Source organism: Bos indicus, chromosome 13 (genome assembly GCF_029378745.1).
Source record: "Bos indicus isolate NIAB-ARS_2022 breed Sahiwal x Tharparkar chromosome 13, NIAB-ARS_B.indTharparkar_mat_pri_1.0, whole genome shotgun sequence".
NCBI lineage: Eukaryota > Metazoa > Chordata > Mammalia > Artiodactyla > Bovidae > Bos > Bos indicus.
Genome location: NC_091772.1, coordinates 36,532,471 through 36,553,079, shown reverse-complemented (window position 1 = coordinate 36,553,079; position 20,609 = coordinate 36,532,471). Strand labels below are relative to the sequence as shown.

The 20,609-nt window shown below is 38.8% G+C and overlaps 1 protein-coding gene across 2 annotated transcripts in view; it reads right to left on the bottom strand.

The window, feature by feature from the left end:
* Nucleotides 1–20,609, bottom strand: part of MPP7 (MAGUK p55 scaffold protein 7) — a 229,416-nt gene that overhangs the window by 34,904 nt on the left and 173,903 nt on the right. For both annotated transcript variants that reach the window (XM_019973184.2, XM_070800975.1), the window contains exon 12: nucleotides 1,420–1,590. In XM_019973184.2, the coding sequence (XP_019828743.1) occupies nucleotides 1,420–1,590 (171 nt within the window). The remainder of the gene's footprint in view (nucleotides 1–1,419; nucleotides 1,591–20,609) is intronic.

Below are 20,609 nucleotides of genomic sequence, written 5' to 3'. Positions count from 1 at the left end.
CTTCCAGATGATCTTCCTAACCCAGGGATCAAACCCAGGTCTCCCACACTGCAGGTGGAGAAGCCCTATATTAAACTTTAAACATATCAATAAAACACACTTATTATTAAATTGTATATCTAAAACAAGACCCAATACTATCCTGTCTGAAAGACACAGATGGGTTAAAGTAAAAGAAAGTGATGTACCAGGCAAACAATAAGCAAAAGAAAGCTTGAGTGGCTATGTTATATATCACATAAAGTGACTTCAGGATAATGAATATTACCAGGGGTAAAAAAAGAACATTACACAATAAAAGTGACTTCACTAAGAAAACATAATACTCCTAAATGTGTATCCACCCAGCAACAGAGCTTCTAAATCTATTAAGTAAAAGTGGACTAATGTAAAAAGAGAAATAGACACATCTACAGTTAGAGAATTTAACAGTCTTCTCCCAACAATTAACAGAACAAGTGGACAAATAATAAAAATACAGAAGACCTGAATAATAATATCAACCTACTTGACTTACATAATATGTATAAAACACTCTATTCAACAACAACGGAACACATTCTCTTTAAGTACACACAGAACTGTATTCTGGGCTAAAAAAAAAAAGTAAATTCTGACAAACTTAAAAAAATAATTGAAATCATACAAAGCATATTCTCTGACTATAATGGAATTAAATAAGAAATCAATAGCCAAAAGATACCTGGATAATCCCTAAGTATCTGAAAATTAAATAACACATATGTAAATAACTCACTGATCAAAGAAGTCACAACAGAAATTAGAAAATATCCTGATCTTAATGATATGTTATAAAAACACAATAAATCAAAACTTGTAGGATGCAGTGCTTAGAGGCAAATTTAAATTTATGCCCAGTTAATACTTGAACATTTTTAAAGGGGTTTTTGCTCAGTGATCAAAAATTCAACTTGATAAAACTAGAAAAAGAAAAAGAAATCCAGAGAAGGCAGAGAAAGGGGCTTCCCAGGTGGCGCTAGTGGTAAAGAACCCACGTGCCAATGCAGGAGACACAAGACACGGGTTTGAATCCTGGATCAGAAAGATTCCCTAGAAGAAGGCATGGCAGCCCACTCCAGTATTCTTGCTTGGAGAATCCCATGGACAGAGGAGCCTGGTGGGCTACAGTCCAAACAGTCACAGAGTCGGACACGACTGAACTTAGTACGCACACACTGCTACAGAGAGAAGATCCAGTAAAACGCCAGTCCCATGACACAGGTATCTTGAAAGTCTCAATGTCATAAGTACAAAAAGACTACAAAGATTTCATTTTAGAGGCCAAACGGTGTTCAAGATGAGATTTATTTTTTCCACTTGAACACTTCCATCATTGTGCCCTCTGAAGTTAAATTCTCACTGTCTTACTTCCTCAGCATCACACAAACCATCACTTACCAACCAAGACTACAAGTCTGTATTTCTCGTTCGTCTGCCGTCGATACGGTGTTACTTCCTCATACGTGGGCACGTCGGCTGTGTCATACTGGTCACTCCTCTTGCACTCGTACATGGATTTATTTGTTTTCTTATCTTTTCTACTAAGACGGAAACTTCTTCTAAAACCAGCTGCAAATACAAAAAAAAAAAAAAAAAAAAAAACGTTTTAGCAGTTAGAACTAAAAAAAGACACCCCCTCTAAAAAAAAATTTTTTTTTAATCCCTCAAAGTTGGGCTGGATTTTATTTACCATAATAGCATTACCAGTGCACTGAGTAAAAAAAAGGGAAATAGATCCTCCATGATTTCATAAAAACAACTGATAAAAGAATCATCTAACATTTAATTACAGCTATAATATTTTAAGTTTTATTTGCTTCCCAATCATAAAGAGTTCTTTTCAAAAATCAGGAAACAAAGAGGTCAGATATCATAAAGAACATTTTTTCACAGATTGATGAACACAATTGTAAGAAAAAGTTTAAAAAGCACTGCAGAAACCTTTTAAATATAAATGATGAATTCTCCCATTCATAAATACTAGAATCTTTTACACTGTGTTCTAAGCACAGCCTAACAACATCCTTGTGGCACAGATAGCATCTATTGTTAAACAGAAAACTAAAGTTAGGGAGCTGCTGCTAAGTCACTTCAGTCATGTCCGACTCTGTGCGACCTCATAGACAGCAGCCCATCAGGCTCCCCGGTCCCTGGGATTCTCCAGGCAAGAACACTGGAGTGGGTTGTCATTTCCTTCTCCAATGCATGAAAGTGAAAAGTCAGAGTGAAGTCGCTCAGTCGTGCCCTACCCTTAGCGACCCCATGGACTGCAGCCTTCCAGGCTCCTCCGTCCATGAGGCCTCTGCTTGGATCAGGCAGACAGAACCAGACCATCACTGACAGCAAGTTACCTCACCGTTCTGAGACCCCAGTGGGTGGAGTAAATGACCAAGCCTCAGGTTCTTTTCTCCTATAGAAATTCTATGCTAATACTGAAGTGAACAGCCTTTCCCTTCTCTGGGGCATCTTCCTAACTCAGGGACCGAACCTGGGCCTCCTGCATTGCAGGCAGATTCCTTACTATCTGAGTCATTAGGGAAGCCCTTTATAATGTGAAGCTGACTGAAATTTGAAAATAAGTTTCTGAGCCACAGTTGTGTACTCTTATTAATACCGTGTCATATTTTACTAAAACACCTTTTCAAGTATTTAAGTAAGTTTCCTGTCTGCTTAAACAGCTCCCTCCAGCACACTGCTGTCATTTGAAATGTTGGCTTAGAAAAGCGAAGGCAAAAGTTCCTTGTCTCAGGCAAACCCTATTTCATTCTGCTTGTTCTTCACATAGTTATATCATTCTGGTTTAATGTCTTTTCTTGAAGAGTGGTATTTACCATACACATCATTCAAGGATTCTTGGCCTAACCAACACACTCAAAATCCAGACTTTAAAGGGAGGCAACAGTCTGCTTATTACAATATGATAAATATTCTATATCAGTTTCATAACATAAAACAAATGCAAGCATATTTTTAAATGTATAAAAACAGATTCTCTTTAAAAAGAATACTAATCAAATCTGGTAAGCAGGAAAAAAACTTTAATAAAGGTATTTTATAATAAAATGCAATAATGTGAATTTTAGAGAACACAAAGAAAAATAAATATTACTATTGGATTTAAAAATTAATTTTCAAAATAAAGGCAGTATTTAAAAAAAACAGTTAATGAATGTCCACAGAGTTCTATCACTCACCTTATAGATCCACAGTTTAATAAAAATCAAAATATTAAGAATGGAGTGATAAATATGTTCTGATAATATGTTCCTGGAATCCACTAAGAGTCGGTCTGATCTTGAGATACTCTGATTATTTGAGAGAGAAGATTTACAAAGAATTTGAAACAAGGAAGACAGCTACTCTAATAATCTCTTATTAAAGACAAAAGGAAAAAGCAAACAGAATAAATGATGAAACATATCATCTTACAAAGAAAGGTGAGATCTCAGGGACAAAGAGGAAGTGTACTAACCTGGTCCTAGGATGAAGAAAAGATGGGTGAATTCTAAGAATCTTAGCTGCACAGAGACGTCAGACTTCTATGGTGAGGGTCTGAGGACAAACTGTAATTATATTTTGTATTTTTTGGGGAAAGACTCATGAGACATCCTGTAGGATTAGCAGGTAGAACTAAAAATCCCTTCACAGTTATTCCTCATACGGAGGGAGGGGTTTCCTCAAGTCACTACAAACATCTGGCACAGAAATGGATTGAAGACATATATGCCTCATCCACAATGAATCCAAAATGAAAACCGGAAAAATTCCTGATCAACGAATCCCAGCTAAATCCTGAATTTCAGTGAAAATGCTTACCTAATGGAGTCTTTATGATTAACTCAAGTTTTCACCTTTGTCATAAACAATAATGAGATAGTGGGGGAAAGAGAAAAGGGAACCAGATTTCTAACGTGAGATCTCCATGGACATGCAGGGTGAGGAGCTGGGGGTCACTTGGGGGTGTGAGCTGTACAGCACTTGGTACAGAAAAGGTACTTAATTCAAGTAAAAGGTAAATCTCTAGTGGCTCAGTGGTAAAGAATCTGCCTGCCAATGCAGGAGCCGTGGGTTCATTTCCTGGATGAGAAAGATCCCTTGGAGAAGGAAATGGCAACCCACTCCAGTACTCTTGCTTAAGAAATCCCATGGACAGAGGAGCCTGGCAGGCTATATATATGGCTATATATATAGTCCATGGGGTCGCAAAAGATTCAGACATGACCTGACAACTAAAACCACGACAACAGATTTTCTAAACAGGATTTTTAAAGGCAACCCTAAAATTCTACTATCGTTCCTGTTTCATTTCCTTAATGTAAATTTTGACAAAGAAAGCCAGACACATTTGGGATTTTCACAAAGATAACCATACGAAGCCGACAAAAGGGACACAGCACCGCGTTCATGAAGGTTCAGAGCCGGAGCAGCCCCGGAGAGGAGAGCGTCAGGTTGCTGAGACCCCGCCCAGCCAGCACATCAGGGACACTCCTGCACTGGCCCGCACACCACGACCGGCCCTGACCTCGCTCACGTGTTTTCCAGGTGGCCACGACCACGCATGCAGAATTCCCACAGGTTCTGAGGCCTGAGTGTCTTGGCCCAGCGCCTCATTTAGAAAACAAAAGGGGAAAAGTCAGCCAGGTCCACTGGGATCCCATGGGTGCAGGGGCTCCGTGCTGAGTGTTAAAGGCTCAGATCTGGGTCACTGGCTTCCTTACCAACTTGGGTGACTTGCCAATGTTTTTAAAACTTTCTGAAGCTTCATTTCTCAGCTTTAAAATGAGGATAATACTATCAACCTCTCACAGGATATTAAGGATTAAACAATTTATGTGAAGCATCTGCCCAGGACCTGGCGTGTGGTAAACGGCTTACACAGTAGACAGAGATTAGCACCTGACTGGGTCACACCTAACCTGAAAGTGCCTCCAAGGCAGGAACACACTGCGTTCTCTGTTGTTCCCATAGCACACGTCTGTCTAGCAGGAACGGGAAAAGCAAATGAAGGGGCTTCATGTTTGAGTAACGTCATAAAAGACACAAAATATTAAATCCAGATTTAAATATGTTAACTATTAAAAGTAGCTTATTAAAGCAGTAAGGCATTTTTAAAGAGATAAAGATTCAGTGTATGTTACCTACCTTTTTATTTTTTTTTTAGGTACTCTTTCTAGGGATGTGCTATCTCTGTTATTACAGTTACATTTAGAGAGCATCTCTCTTTTCTGTCCTTACTTACGGTCCCTCACTCCCTCAACACACACACATATATATGTCACATATTTACACCACACAATAGATAGATACACTCATGTACCCATGCATATGGATACACACATACATACATACACACACATATATGTCGTTTTGCCGTTTATGTCACTCATTCGTGTCTGACTCTTTGCGACCCCCACCTATGGACTGTAGCCCGCCAGGCTCCTCTGCCCATGAAATTCTCCAGACAAGAATACTGGAGTGAGCTGCCATTTCCTCCTCCAGGGGATCTTTCCAATCCAGGGATCGAACCCACATCTCCTGTGTGTCCCACATTGTAGGCAGATTCTTTCCCCACTGAGCCATCGGGAAACACACACACACACACACACATCTATGAATATACAAAATTAGAGTCAGGAAACGAGAAATCCCCAACCCAGAACAACTAATAAAACAGCCAGAACAGAGGATATAACAAAAGGCATGAAATCCAGAGTTGTTACTTGTTTCTCAGATAAAAACAAAGCCAAACCAGGTAGCACAGAAGCCTGCCACTCAAGGCAGCATAGAGACTGTCATTTTCAAATTTCAGTGACACAGTGTGGGCATGTCAGCACAGCTTGGTTAAGTCTAAGCTTAAAGGAGAGTGAGGTCGACATCAGGAAAAGGGGTTAATCATTTCTGGCCTTTGGGTCTTAGGTGGTTCTCTTATTAAAAGGAAGCTCAAGAATGTGTACTTAAATTGAAAGCAAGCAGAAGGTTCTTTCCAGTAAATGGGAATAAATCACCTAGAACGTATTTCATTCTAGTTCGTTTTTGGTGCACAAGTCTTAGCAAGAGCTGGCTCTTAGACACCAGGAGCGGCAGAGCAGCACTAACAAGGAATTTGGAGTAAGGGAACGGTTTCATGCAAAATATATTTTTCCTTATATTTCACATTTTTGTAATTTATAATTGGCTCAACATTTTTATGGACAAGCTTTTTCCATGGCTCTTACCCACAGCTGCTAGAGATTTGTGTTTTTTTTTTTTCAAGAGAACAGCACGTCAGCTTTATTACAATAGGAAAGTGGCTTCACAGAGAAACCGCAGGTGCGGGTCAGCCCTTCATCACTCGGAGACACTTCTTATCTAATATTTTCCAGCAGGAATAATTTATGATAACTCGCTAACTTACTTAGTTGCGTGGTTCTGCTTAAAGTAAATTTTATTTTTTTATTATAAAAGATGACACAAGTTGCAATAAACATTCCTGTACATTCCTGTTACTCTGTGTCACTGATGACTTCATTAGGGCAAATTGCAAGAAGCTTGATGGATCTTGTCCAAATGCTTCTCAGATGGGTTAATAAGAACATACATCTCCACTGGCAGCAAGAACAACTGCGTGTTTTACCATTTTCTCATCAAAGGACTTCTAATCATTTAAAAATCTTTAGTGATCTTACAAGTGAAAAACTGTATACCGTTTCATTTTAACTGTTAAGTTGAACCTGTTTTTCACATTTGCAACTCATTTGCATTTATTTCTTCTGTGAATTGTTAATACTTGTTGATTGTTTTTGGGGGAGTCTACATAAACAGCATACACATACATGTATCTTTTAAGGTCATAACCCTTGGCCTTATTTATTGCAAAGATGTTAAGATTTTCAGTTTTCCTTTTCAAAGAAATTTTAAAGGTTTATTTATTTGAATCTGTGAATTTCTTTCCTTTGTAATTTCTTTCACTATTTTTATGACTTTCCTACCCCTAATCTGATAAACACCCAAATTTTCTTAAATTAAAAAAATAGGTTACATAGCTTTACACTTAATTTTTTAAATCCATCTGGAATTACTCAGGTATGATTATGAGATCAAGTTTGTGAGATGAGGCTGTAACTTTATAGTTTTCTCAATAATTAGCCAATGGCCCCAGAAATCCTTACTGAACAACCCTTTACCAACTTTATGTTAATACACACTTTGTACTGAAACACCAGATAGTGAGTTATGATGTTTGGACCAAAAAAAAAAGGTGATTCTTGGTCTGAGTTTAGATCATTCCCTTATTGTTAATTTCAATATCAAAACAGCGGAAGCAGTGGTGGTGGTGGTAGTGGGTATTTGTTGAGAACTTACAAATGACAGACACCGTCTGAAGCACTTACATGGATGCGTTCATTTAATTCTCACAACAACAAATGGAGCAGGCATAACAATCTAACAGGTTTAAGGAACTCTTCCTTTAGTGTCATAAAGAGAAAACAATCCTTGGTTCAAATATTAAATCTTGAAAGTCCAGAATAAAGCTTGAAATGTTATTCTACACACACAGATGTTTAAGAGAAAAACTGGTAAGCTTTCAGTGACTTTTGTTGTTTTACTAAACTTTTAATTTTGTACGTGAGTATGCCTATTAACAATGTTGTGATAGTTTCCGGTGGACAGCAGAGGGACTCAACCACACATATACTTGTATCCATTCTCCCCCAAACTCCCCTCCATCCAGACTGCCACATAACATTGAGCAGAGTTACCTGTGCTACACAGTAGGACCGTCAGTGGTTTTATGAAATAACTTACTAGGAAAAGTTTATCAAAGAGAAGCAGCAGTTTAATTCAGGGAGTAAAAATCATAAGCTCTTTTTCTGTTAGAAGATATTTTTCAAATATAATTGAATATGTATATTTGATATTCCTCTGTATTTAAGATGATGTGTAAAATAGAAAAATATATGCAACAGTGTCATTGCCCTCAAAGTATTCCTGATCTACTAGGGGAATAGAGATTATTCCAAATACTTGTAATTTAAGTGTTTTCACAACACAGGCTCAGGACAGAAACTAAAATTTTTTAGCAAGTACTTCTAATCTGATTTGACTTGACATTTCTCTTAAGAAGAAAAAAAAGAAATTAAACTCAGGCAGTTGTTATTTGGTTATTTTCAAAACTACTTCACTATATTTGATATAATAGTATTGATATAACACCACAGATATAACTATTCAGCAAAAAGGGTATTAAATTTAATGCTTACATATGTAAATTAAGAATCATTTGGTATTAAAATTAACTTCAAATAATTATAGATAAGTATTATATCTATGGGAGAAGGCAATGGCACCCCACTCCAGTACTGTTGCCCGGAAAATCCCATGGATGGAGGAGCCTGGTAGGCTGCAGTCTATGGGGTCGCTAAGAGTCAGACACGACTGAGCGACTTCACTTTCACTTTCCACTTTCATGCATTGGAGAAGGAAATGGCAACCCACTCCAGTGTTCTTGCCTGGAGAATCCCAGGGATGGAGAAGCCTGGTAGGCTGCAGTCCATGGGGTCGCACAGAGTTGGACATGACTGAAGCGACGCAGCAACAGCAACAACAACAAAAATTATATCTATCCATCCTATAATTTCGGGCTTCCCTGTGGCTCAGCTGGTAAAGTATCCACCCACAATGCAGGAGACCTGGGTTCAATTCCTGGGTTGGGAAGATCCCCTGGAGAAGAGAAAGGCTACCCACTCCAGTATTCTGGCCTGGAGAATTCCATGGACTGTATAGTCCATGGGGTCACAAAGAGCTGGACACGACTGAGCAACTTTCACATCCTATAATTTCAAATGTTAGTGATATTTTTAATAGTAAAAAACACCTTGAAGCATTCAAAATATATACAAGTATGGGAATGATTAACTATGAAACACCTTTTCAAAGAAAGGGGGCTTAAGACACTGCTGTATTTAAAATATATAACCAACAAGGACCTACTGTATAGCACAGGAAATGCTGCTCAATATTCTATAATAACCTAAGTGGGGAAAGAAAAGGAATAGATACATGTATATATATATAACTGGATCATTTTGCTATACACCTGAAACTAATACAACACTGTTAATCAACTATACTTCAATGTAAAATAAAAATTTAAAAAGAACTATACAACACCATTAAGAAATGTATTTGCGATACCAATAAATGGAGAAAACTGGACATATACAATAGTCATAATTATACTGAGTTTTACTAATATAAAAACTGGTTTGAATACAGAAAAAAACTATAAAAGCAGACAATATACTAGGGGGAGAGGGCTGTAGGCAACTATTTCGTCCTATTTTTAAAAGACTTTCCATAATGTTACATAATTTTACAATTTAAAAAAATACACAAAAACACCAAACAAATGAAATCCAGGATTGGTAGACGTATCTGTGAGGTTACATCAATATATAACAGAAAATACATTTTGCCTGTGTCTCAGAGGCAGGTTCCACTTTCCTGTATTTTGAAAATAGATCAAATTTGTATATTCTTAAAGGTTAGGAATACCCAATAGGTTAAAACACTTAAATACTTAAAAAGCAATGAAAGCAAAAACAATGGCAAAAAAATTTTAGTGAGAATATAGTATAAAAACTAAAGATCAAAGATCAAGGAAGATAAAGAGAGAACCAGTGGACTCACCTAAGAAGTGAAGAGAGTAAAAGAAAAGCAACCTGGGTGTTGGAAATTTAGAACTACACTAATAAAACTGAATGTGATTTTTTAAAATCACAAATTGTTATCAGTTTCTTTGGCTCCCATAAATAGTTTCAGTGAAGATTTTTACAATGTAAATATCATTTTAATGATCTTATTTTCATAAAATTTTGACATTTATGATGACATTAAAAAAAAAATACATGATCATTTTATGGGCAGTATCTGCATTAACAAAAAAGGCCTTCCCCTCCTACAGAGTCATGGTAACTCACCACCAATACTAACAGCCTCAAATCACATGTATGAACGAGAGTGTGACCTGCCTCTCTGTTAACCATAAGAAAATACATACTAGTATGTGACCATTTGGACTTTTCAAATGGTACAGGTTCCATCTTTGGTGATATTTCTGTAACCAGTCTGGTAATAACATTAGAAACTATGCATCCTCAATGTTTCTAAGAAAATAAGCTTTTAATATGTAAATGTTACAGATGCCTGCAGATTGGGACAGAGTTTCAGTGAAACTTGCTTGAATTAATAACAAAGCAATATCAGTCATAAGCATCTGAAAAATTAAGAGATTTATAGAAGTTCCTAATTTTTTGAAAAAATACATTTATTTTATGCAAACACAGTGAAGAAAAGGGCTTAGTTTCTTAAAATAAAAATAAGCATTTTAATTCTCTCCTCTCTCCTTAAATATACTAAAATGTGCTACTTTTAAAAATCAGGAGAACTGCCAAAAATACTGTATGAAAGTTATTTTCTTAAAACAATGAATTAATTTGACCAAATATTTAATGAGTTCAGTAGGTACCTTAATTACAAGGAAGAGAAAATATTGCGATGAATGAATTTTTTAAGACTTTTAAAAAACTCATGTACACATTAAAAAAACTAAGTGGCTGGAAGTGATTATATAATGATAGGCTTCTGACAACAAAATGTTGAAAATTTCCATTAAAATAAACATTTTGAATATAATGCCAATCTTGTTATGATGATATAAATCATAATAGACATGTAAAAACTATGTAGTAACACGATCCTATGACAGAGTTATTGTTGAAGTGATGCTCCCAGAGTATGCCAGCCATAAAATTATCCCAAAGACAAAGAAAGATAATTAAGAACATCTTAAAACAACAAACAAGTAAAAATCTTGGGAAGAAGTTTAAACTGAAAAGCAATGCCAGCACAAAACTGTAAAAGTTACAGAGATCTGGAGATGGAGAGACTGAATTAGTCACCTTCTACATCCACCTTATAAAACAGTATCAGGGAGGGGGAAAAAAAAAAAGAGAAACATGAATGTCATCATGGATTATATTAACTCACCATACAGTGCTAATTTTGTATATAAAGGAGGAAAAGGCTTTTGAACAGGGAAAATTCACTTCTGAAATGTTACAAGTACAAAGTTGCTCTGAGTATAAAAGAAATGTTCAAATGCCATAAATACCCTTGAATTTTTTAGCTCATCTCCAGCTAAAAGTAAAAACAGAAACTCAAAGTATCTAACGAAATCATGGAAGCGAATATAAAATATCAACCTGCAATTTCCAAGAAAAAAAAAATCACCTGGGTCTTAAAAAGTTTTCCTGATACCATCGACAATTTTTTTTAGTTTAGCACAGCATTACCATTTAAGAAAAAGAAAAAACATATGAGAATTTAATCTTCTTCCAGCCAGCTAATAAAGAAATGAGTCTTACTCTTTCAAAATTATAAAAAAATACAGTATGCACACATAAAAATGAATATAAAAATATAATTCTGAAAAGGGGAAAATTGGATTTGAAATTTTAATGTTATTTTTTTAAGTTGAGTCTATGCAACCTAAAATTCTCCAAGCAGGAATGGTTTCTGTCAGAGAGAATATTTCCAAGTAGTATTCCAGACATGTTGAGATTATGCAGAGTTCGTTCTTAACCTGTACCGCGTTTGAAAGAATACTTCTAAATGTTCTCTTTGTATAAATTTTATTTTTTGGAAAAATATTAAAGCAGTATATTTTGACACAGCTGTACTTACCTACATAACATTCTTTAATAAAGTGACTGAATATTGGAACAAATGGAATCTCATGCTAGATTTATACAATAGGCAATGTAACTAAAGGCTCACTGGTGCTTAAACATGGGACAAATAAGAAACAGGGTTAGGAAGAAATACAGAATTAGAGATGGGTAAATAGTTTTAAAAGAAATAACAGCAAATGAATGGATTTGTTTTTACTGAACTTTATGGTAAACACTTTCGTTAAATAGAAAGAACAGTCTTAACTTACAGAAGTCCCAAAACTGATCTTGTTTTAAAAGAATGCATGAAGTGCTCCAGCAGGAGCAGAAGTGGAGAAAAACTGATGATTTTTCAGGAGATCATTTGCAAGAAATTGTGTTGGAAGACACATGCGTGATAAGCAGTGCTTTGTGAATTGTTTATAACACAATTTCTATAATGAATTAAACAGAGCGAAAACATTCTGTAATTCTTACCAGTTAAAGAAAAGGCCAGTTACTCTTCATAAGAACTACTTTGTATTGTAGTAGGAAAAGGGAGACAGAATCTTTAAAGCTTGCATTTCTACCACTGAGAAGCAATCACCCTTCGGAAGTCAGCATATGCACATGCACACACACACACCAAAGACACACTAACTCTCACACCACCCATCACAACTAAAGGAAGTTGTTCAGAGTTTATAGGAGGAAGTGAGTTATTAATTACGTGTGTGTCTATGTGTATATACTTTAAGTATTTATATATACACACACACTTTCAAAGGTGTAATTTTCTACAATTCATATTTATAGCATACTATCAATTTAACCTCAGTTTATTAATTTTATGCAAACAACGCACAACTTACACTGCCTAGTCAGTAAGCTTTTTTCCTTCCCTCCACTAGTAAGCAAACATCTTTTATTGATAAATACAGTGACCTTTAAGAAACCCAGCGTTACACATCAATAAGAATCCCACGACCCAGTGTACCTTCGCATCAGTGGTGGCTCACTGAATACGGTTTCAAGATATAATTCTTACACAAAGAGACATTCAGTGCTTGGAGTATTACAGTGCTACTGCTTTCAAGAGTCAACTTAGATCAATTTGACATGGAATGTATTTTCAAAAATGTAATCAGTCATCAGGCAAATGGCTACTTATACTGTTTTGTGCTTGACTTTATGCACATCAGAGAAAGTGAAAATGTATTCACTAAATGATTATCGGCCTCACTTAGATCAATAGCAACCCTGGGCATTTCCACTTGGGGTCCAAGAATATTCTGTCTGCAGGGTAATCATTCCCGCTGTCCTTCTGCATCTGTGGACTCAGGAAATAACAGTGTGGAGGCAGATAAGGAGTGAGGGGAAGAAATTCTTCTATGTAAGTAGTCCTTGGAAATGACCTCATGAGAAGGCAGACTTTCTAGGAGCTCCCTTGGCCATATTCCAGATGGGTCCTACAGCTGGAGAAGGTGTCCGGTGCTGAGGATGGATACAGACCCATCCTGTGCAAAGGCTGTTCTTTAGAACCAGGCGTGTCTGAGAAAGCAGCGGTAGTGGCTGAGCTCTGGAGTCACCAGAGTACTGTATGACTTGTAGTAATCGCCTGAAATGTCACAGATCCATTCCACGTTGTTGACTTGTATGGTTTAAATTACTTCTTTTAGTGAGAGAAACATTTGATGTGCAAGACATATCAAATCTCCAAAGGGTAAATTTTCCCTCACCACAGTAATTACCATAGATATATTTAACGTACAGTAAGAGACTGGAGAATGTGACACTTAATCTTATGTGTCAACTTGGCTGGGTCACAGTGCCCAGATAATCAAACATTATTCTGGATGCCTCTGGTAAAGGTGTTTCTTGGATAAAGGCTAACATTTAGATCAGTAGACTTGGAATAAAGCAGGTTACTTTTTCTTTTTTTCCTTCTGTTTTTTTTATTGGAGTATAATTGCTTTACAATGTTGTGTTAGTTTCTGCTATATAACAATGTAAATCAGCTATAAGTTTACATATATATCCCCTCCCACCATTCCCCATCTAGGTCTTTACAGAGCACCGAGCTGAGCTCCCTGTACTATATGCAGCAGCTTCCCACTCCTATCTACTTCACATGTGGTAATATATATATGTCAATGCTACTCTCTCAATTCATCTCACCCTCTCAAAGCAGATTACTTTCTATAATGTGGGTGGGCCTTATACAATCAGTTGAAGATCTTTATGGAAAAGAGACTAACCTCTCCCTGAGCAAGAAGGATTTCCAGCAGCAGACAGCCTTTGGCTCAAACTGCAACTCTTCCCTGGTCTCCACTCTGCTACCTAGCCTGTAGATTTTGACTTATTAAGCCTCCACAGTCACATGATCCAATTCTTTAAAATCTCTGTGTGTATGTATATGTATGAGTGAGTGATAGTCACTCAGTCATGTCTGACTCTGAGACGCCATGGACTGTAGCCTACCTGTCCTCTGTCCATGGGATTCTCTCCAGGCAAGAATACTGGAGTGGGTTGCCATTCCCTTCTCCAGGGGATCTTCCCAATCCAGGGATCAAACCTAGGTCTCCTGCATTGCAAGCAGATTCTTTACTGACTGAGCCACCAGGGCCACCTCTACTAATGACATTTTGGTTCCAGCTACAGCCACTTCTTATCTGGATGACACACAACTGCCCACCTCTGCCCTGGCTCTCTTACAGCCCGTTCTCAGCAAATCAGCTAGAGTGACCCTGAAGCTCACAGCCAGGCACGTCACTCTGCTCCAAACCTGTCTGACTTCCCATCCCACACAATAAGAGCCAAAGGGGTCAGCTCAGTGCCCCTCACACCAGCATCCTGTTATCTCACCAGCCTCAAAGCCTGCCGCTCTTCCCTTTTTTCACTCTGCTCGGGTCACACTGGTCTCCCTGCTCCACAGATGCCCCGGGGCCTATCTCAGGGCCTTTGCACACGACTGCCCCACTATTCCTTTTCCACAAGGCCCCTCAGAGGTGTTCTCCACCATGGCCTCAGGGAGGCCTTCAGTGACCACCCTGGGACAACTGAAGCTGTGTGTCCTTACCTCTCCCAGTGGCCGTTCCAGCTTCACTTTTCTTCATGGCATGCCTCACCACTGAATGTATTATGTAATTTATTTAGTGCAATTTATTTAGTTATGTCTTCACCCCAGTCCCTTACTCTATGAAAGGGGGTCTGCTTTTGATCTCTGTTGAAATGCTGAGGGTCCAGAACATAACAGGTGCTCAATAAATATCAGGAAACCAATCGAGAAATACCATTACAAGAAAGTTATATTCTGCAAATACCGTAAGAATCTGCTAACCAGAGCTAAAGCGGGATCTTTTGAAGGAGGACGTGACACCAAAGAGGAAGAGGAGAAAAGGTTCCTGCTTTTGCCTACAAGAACTTACAATGCCATTTCACTTTTCAAACGATTTACTAAATAGAGCTACATGAAACTGTTGACATTCTGATGACTTTTGACCTACAAAAAAAAAAACCACAGCAATTTCACATGCTTCGATCTAATGTACATATTACTTTGCAAAAGATATAAATTAAAAATTTTGGTGTGGGGAATACAAAACTCTGAAAACAGAGGAAAGAATTCATAGATTTGACTATGTAAAAATTAAAATGTATATATGATGTTAAACTTGACATTTAAAAAAAAAAGGTAAAATGCACCAAAGGACCAGAAGAAAATGCACACAGCAGAGAGAGGGCTAATGTGCATGATACAGAAAGAGCTCATAACATTAACAGGAGACTGATAAAGAACCCGATAGGAAAAAATAAATAGGTAGAGACATGATTATTCAACGGGAGAAAAGAAGAAAAGTGAATAAAACGTCACACTATCTCATTACATCACTATATTTAAAGTCAAAGTGAAAACTGTTAGTCGCTCAGTCATGTCCAACTCTTTGTGACCCCATGGACTGTAGCCCACTAGGCTCCTCTGTCCATGGGATTCTCCAGGCAAGAATACTGGAGTGGGTAGCCATTCCCTTGGCCAGGGGATCTTCCTGACCCAGGGATAGAACCTGGGTCTCCTACACAGGCAGATTCTTTATATTTAAAGGTGTTTATCAAATAATATTTATACCAAAAAATAGCTTTGCCATAAATGTTAGCATGCTGCTTATGAGACTGCTTTTAAAAATGTATAAAAATCTGTAGCATTTTGAGGGTTTGGTTCTTGGTGGGAGCCAAAATAGCATTCCACAAGGCAGTCCATTTGCTTAGTCTATTTATAACAAAGTAACTCTTTAATAGTACTAAAACTAACCAGAGAAGTACCATCAAACTTGTGTATCCCGCAGAAAGACACAATTTCCACTCAGTAGTCATTCATTGAAGGGCTTCCTTAAAAGAAAAAACTTTTATCAGAAACACTATTAATTTCTGTATCCTACTATGTCATAGGAACACAAAGCTGTCTTACTGTACGCTTCTCTTCTCAGATACCTGACCCCACCTGTAGCTACATGAACCTCTAGGTGCCTCGAATCTGTGGCTGTCTTGCTGCTATTATATCAGAACAAGCATTTAGACCAGAAAGAAGAAAGATGTCATGACAGACATCTACAAAAACATGTCGACCTTGCTCTCCTGTTGGCTTGTCAGGTATGGAAAGGAAAACTCGTCTCCACGACCAGGAGTTGAACGGAGTCGAGAGTTAGGCTCTGTAATCAGGGCTTGCAAAATCCAAAAGCCAACAGAAGCTAGACGGGCAGAAAAATCTTAAATTGCATTCTGTCAACACTGACACGATTTGTACAGTATTCACTCCTCGAAGAACTAGGTGGTCCCATTTTCCCTTAACTGCTCTTTGGTTAGTTTTATTTCCCCACGTTTGAGAACTGGGACATAAAGAAAGACTTCACTGTTATATAGCACAAGCATCAACACGACTGTTAGAAGAGTGTCGCGGGATCCCGTCTCCGGGCTGGCTCGGCCACAGCACGGCGAGGCTGTGCTGAACTGGAGAGCTTGTGTTCATTTAAGGGGCCACTTGTAACTCAGCCTCTGCTAATTCTTAACACTGGAAAACGAAGGCCTAGTTTGGTCAAATCTGTTTTGTCAAAGGAGCCAGGAAACATGAAATTTCTCATGTTTGTGGGTCTAACAAAAATGGATCTTTTGCCTAAACACAGCCTGACAACTGTCTGTGAACCCCTTGATACAAGTTATTAAATGACTCATGATATTCCCCTTTCACCTGGATTGTGCCCTATTTTTATCCATAATTGGGGGGGGGGCGGTGCAAAGCGGGTCTTCCCAGGTGGTGCTAGTGGTAAAGAACCCGCCTGCCAGTGCAGGAAACATGAGAGACATGGGTTCAATCCCTGGGTTGAGAAGATCGCCTGGAGAGGGGCATGGCACCCACTCCAGTATTCTTGCCTGGAGAATCCCATGGACAGAGGACCCTGGCAGGCTACAGTCCATGGGGTCACAAAGAGTCAGACACAACTGAAGCAACTGGAACAACCACAGAGTGGTCTCTTGGAAGGACTAAGCCCTCTGCACTTTCTAAAGAATGTTTTCCTGGGACCTGTGGTATCTGCAGGCTTCACTTGATCCAAGTGATAAAGATCCTGTGGTCTTAATTCCATCTAATCTCATCTGCTTTGGGATTTTGATCAAGGAACTACTTTCTATCTCAGAACTTAATCCTTTACCATCAATCCTTTATCTCTGCCTATAGATATGAACCAATTATCCTCTCCCACTAAACTACTCCTATCCTCAACTACACAAACCACCTTGACCTCAGCTGACCTCTCCCTTCACTGTCCACCCTCACTTGCAAGGCTGTGGCTTCCAGGAAAGTCATTTCTCAGGCAGCAGCAGTGATTCCGAGTTGCCAGATGCAATGGCATTTTATCAGGATTCATGCCCTTTGAGCTCTTGAAAGCAGCCCATTGTGCTAATCACCTTTGCTTTTGAGTTTCAAGTCATATCTACTAAATATTAACTTTATAAAACCCTACATTCTATCAGAGACATGTAGAATAAAACCTGTATTTCATTCTTTATACAAAGAATTACGCGAGTCCAAAAACCAGGTAAATGCTAATAAAATGTGTAAGTTCCTTGGCCTGCCGCTGAAGATCTCACGTCATCAAGCAGGATGATCAGTTTCCAGTGCTGCCATCTACCTGTCGCCCTGTGCTCTGCAACAGCCACCTCCGTCCATACTGCTACTCCTGCCCTCATCCCCTGGCACTAACTGTGATCCCGCCTAAACAACGGAGCCTGTTCCAGCATCCCCTCTCATGCGACTGACTCCCTCATTGCCCCAGCCTCAGACGATCATCACATCCTCTGAATTACTGTATTTCATGTGAAGTGAAAGTGTTAGTCACTCAGTCGCGTCCGACTCTTTGTGACCCCATAGACTTGTAGCCCACTAGGCTCCTCTGTCCACAAGATTCTCCAGGCAAGAATACTGGAAAGGTTTGTCGGTCCCTTCTCCAGGGGCTCTTCCCCACCCAGGGATGAAACCCAGGCCACCTGCAGGGCAGGCAGACTCTTTACCGTCTGAGCCACCAGGGAAGCCGACATTCATCCAATAATGCTTCATGCCATAGTTCTTCAGTTCAGTTCAGTCAGTTCAGTCGCTCAGTCACGTCTGACTCTTTGTGACCCCATGGACTGCAGCACATCAGGCCTCCCTGTCCATGACCAACTCCTGTAGCTTACTCAAACTCATGTCCATCGAGTCAGTGATGCCATCCAACCATCTCATTTACATGGCCCTGCCCATCAGAACAAGACCCAGTTTTCCCCTCAGTCTCTCCCATCAGGAAGCTTCCATAAGCTTCTTATCCTTATCCATCAGAGGGTAGACAGAATGAAAACCACAATCACAGAAAATTAAACTGATCACATGGACCACACCCTTGTCTAAGTCAATGAAACTATGAGCCATGCCGTGTAGGGCCACCCAAGATGGACAGGTCATGGTGGAGAGTTCTGACAAAATGTGGTCCACTGGAGCAGGCAACAGCAAACCACTTCAGTATTCTTGCCTTGAGAACCCCACGCACAGTATGCCACAGTTCTTCACTGGAGAGATACACACAGACCAAGGATAGGTGCCCCTCTTTCTAGTTTGGAGACAGGCAGAAGTTTGCAGTGACGGCTTCTCCCTGTCCCCCAACTTCCAGGGCAGTCCACCCCTCGACCCCCGACAGACTCTGGCATGGCCACAAGCCTTGTTCTGGCCAATGGGCCATCAGCGGATGTGATATAAGCAGAGGTTTCATCACACTTAGATACCAGCGATGGTTCTCTCTGTGGCTCTGCAGAGCCCCGAGACCTCTACATGGGTAGCTTACTGGAGGGTGAAAAACTATGTGGGACAGAAACAAGTTTGCCCAACTGAGCACCCCTGCCCCCCAGACCAGGCAGACCCCAGCCAAACCACCAGCCTGCAGCCATCCGTCAGGCCGACACAGACCAGAGCTGCCCAGCTGACCACAGAATCAGGAGACTAATCAATGCCTCTGGTTTGCAGCCATTAAGGCTTCAAAGATTGTAAGAGAGGATCGATTAATATACAGAGTATCTGGCACATTGTATTGTTCTGAATTGAGTGAAGAATTGAGGAAAAATTTAACCTCTCTCTGATCATCCAATTCTCTCTCTGTAAATTATAGTTTTCCCAGCATATAAATTAAAATACCCTATGTTCTGCAGTTTTTTTTGTTTGTTTGTTTTGTAGAATGAAAAGCTAGAGGGCAGCATACTGTAAAAGACACAGTAGGTATTATACCTACATAGCTGTGGATTTGAAATCAAGATGCAACATTTATTGTCTTTGGTAAATCCTGTAAGATTTCTGTGTCTCAGTTTCTTTTTTTTTAAGTGGAAAAAATACCACCAATTTCGCCATATGAGAGATAAGATTTTTTTTTAATTTAAAAAGGGAGGTAAGATATATATTAAATAACAAATGCAGGATCTGGCACTGTTCTTCAATAACCAAGAGATATTATCATCATGTACATAAATATTGCTAAATATTAATCTGAAAATAAGGAGGTTGAAAGATTTCTCTCTCAAACTGAGTTTCCATACCACTATCCCTCACTACTGCAAGTGAAGAATTTGTCAGTGTCCCGACACACAGCAGAGTGAGGAAAGGTCTGAATTGAGATGAAGATAACTCTGAAGGCTTTAACAATCTCTGGATATCTTGACTTTTGTTTATATCATCCCTTGGCATCTCCAAAGTGGAAAATTTTCCATCCAGAACAGAGGAGCAAGTTAATCATACACTTTAATTGTACAGGGAGCTGATCAGTGGGTATTCTGAGGGGGGTTATGGGAATAATAAGTCATTAGAAAATGGAACCAAAGTTATTTAGGAAGATGCAAGTTATTTAGAAGTTTTGAATAATTTACAGCTAGCTAGATAATTTAGAGAAATCCAGAGACAACTAATTCAGTGAACTTACTTAGCACAAATAGATGCTTTGTCATCCTCTATCAAAAAATTATCATGGTTTTCAAAAATAGAGCATCTGGGAAGCTTCCTGAATAATAAACCAAATTTGAATTTATTTATTTTGAATTCCTTTGTGTCCAACCAATTGAGCCAGTTTAAAATAAAGGTTCATGCTACCCCCGACTGATAGCAGAGCATGCTAATGTAAATATGCTAATTTAAGACAAAACAGTGTAACGGCTTTGAAGAAAGCAACAGAAAGAAAGAACTCCTCTTCCATGACTAATTGCTCACCTAGATAGGTTCCACTGCTGATACCACCATATTCAGCATCTTCTGGATGGAGTGTAAGAGCAGACAGAACGAAAGCCGAGAAACAAAGCAGAACAGTTAGAAGCCCAGCCACAGATGCAAAAAAATAA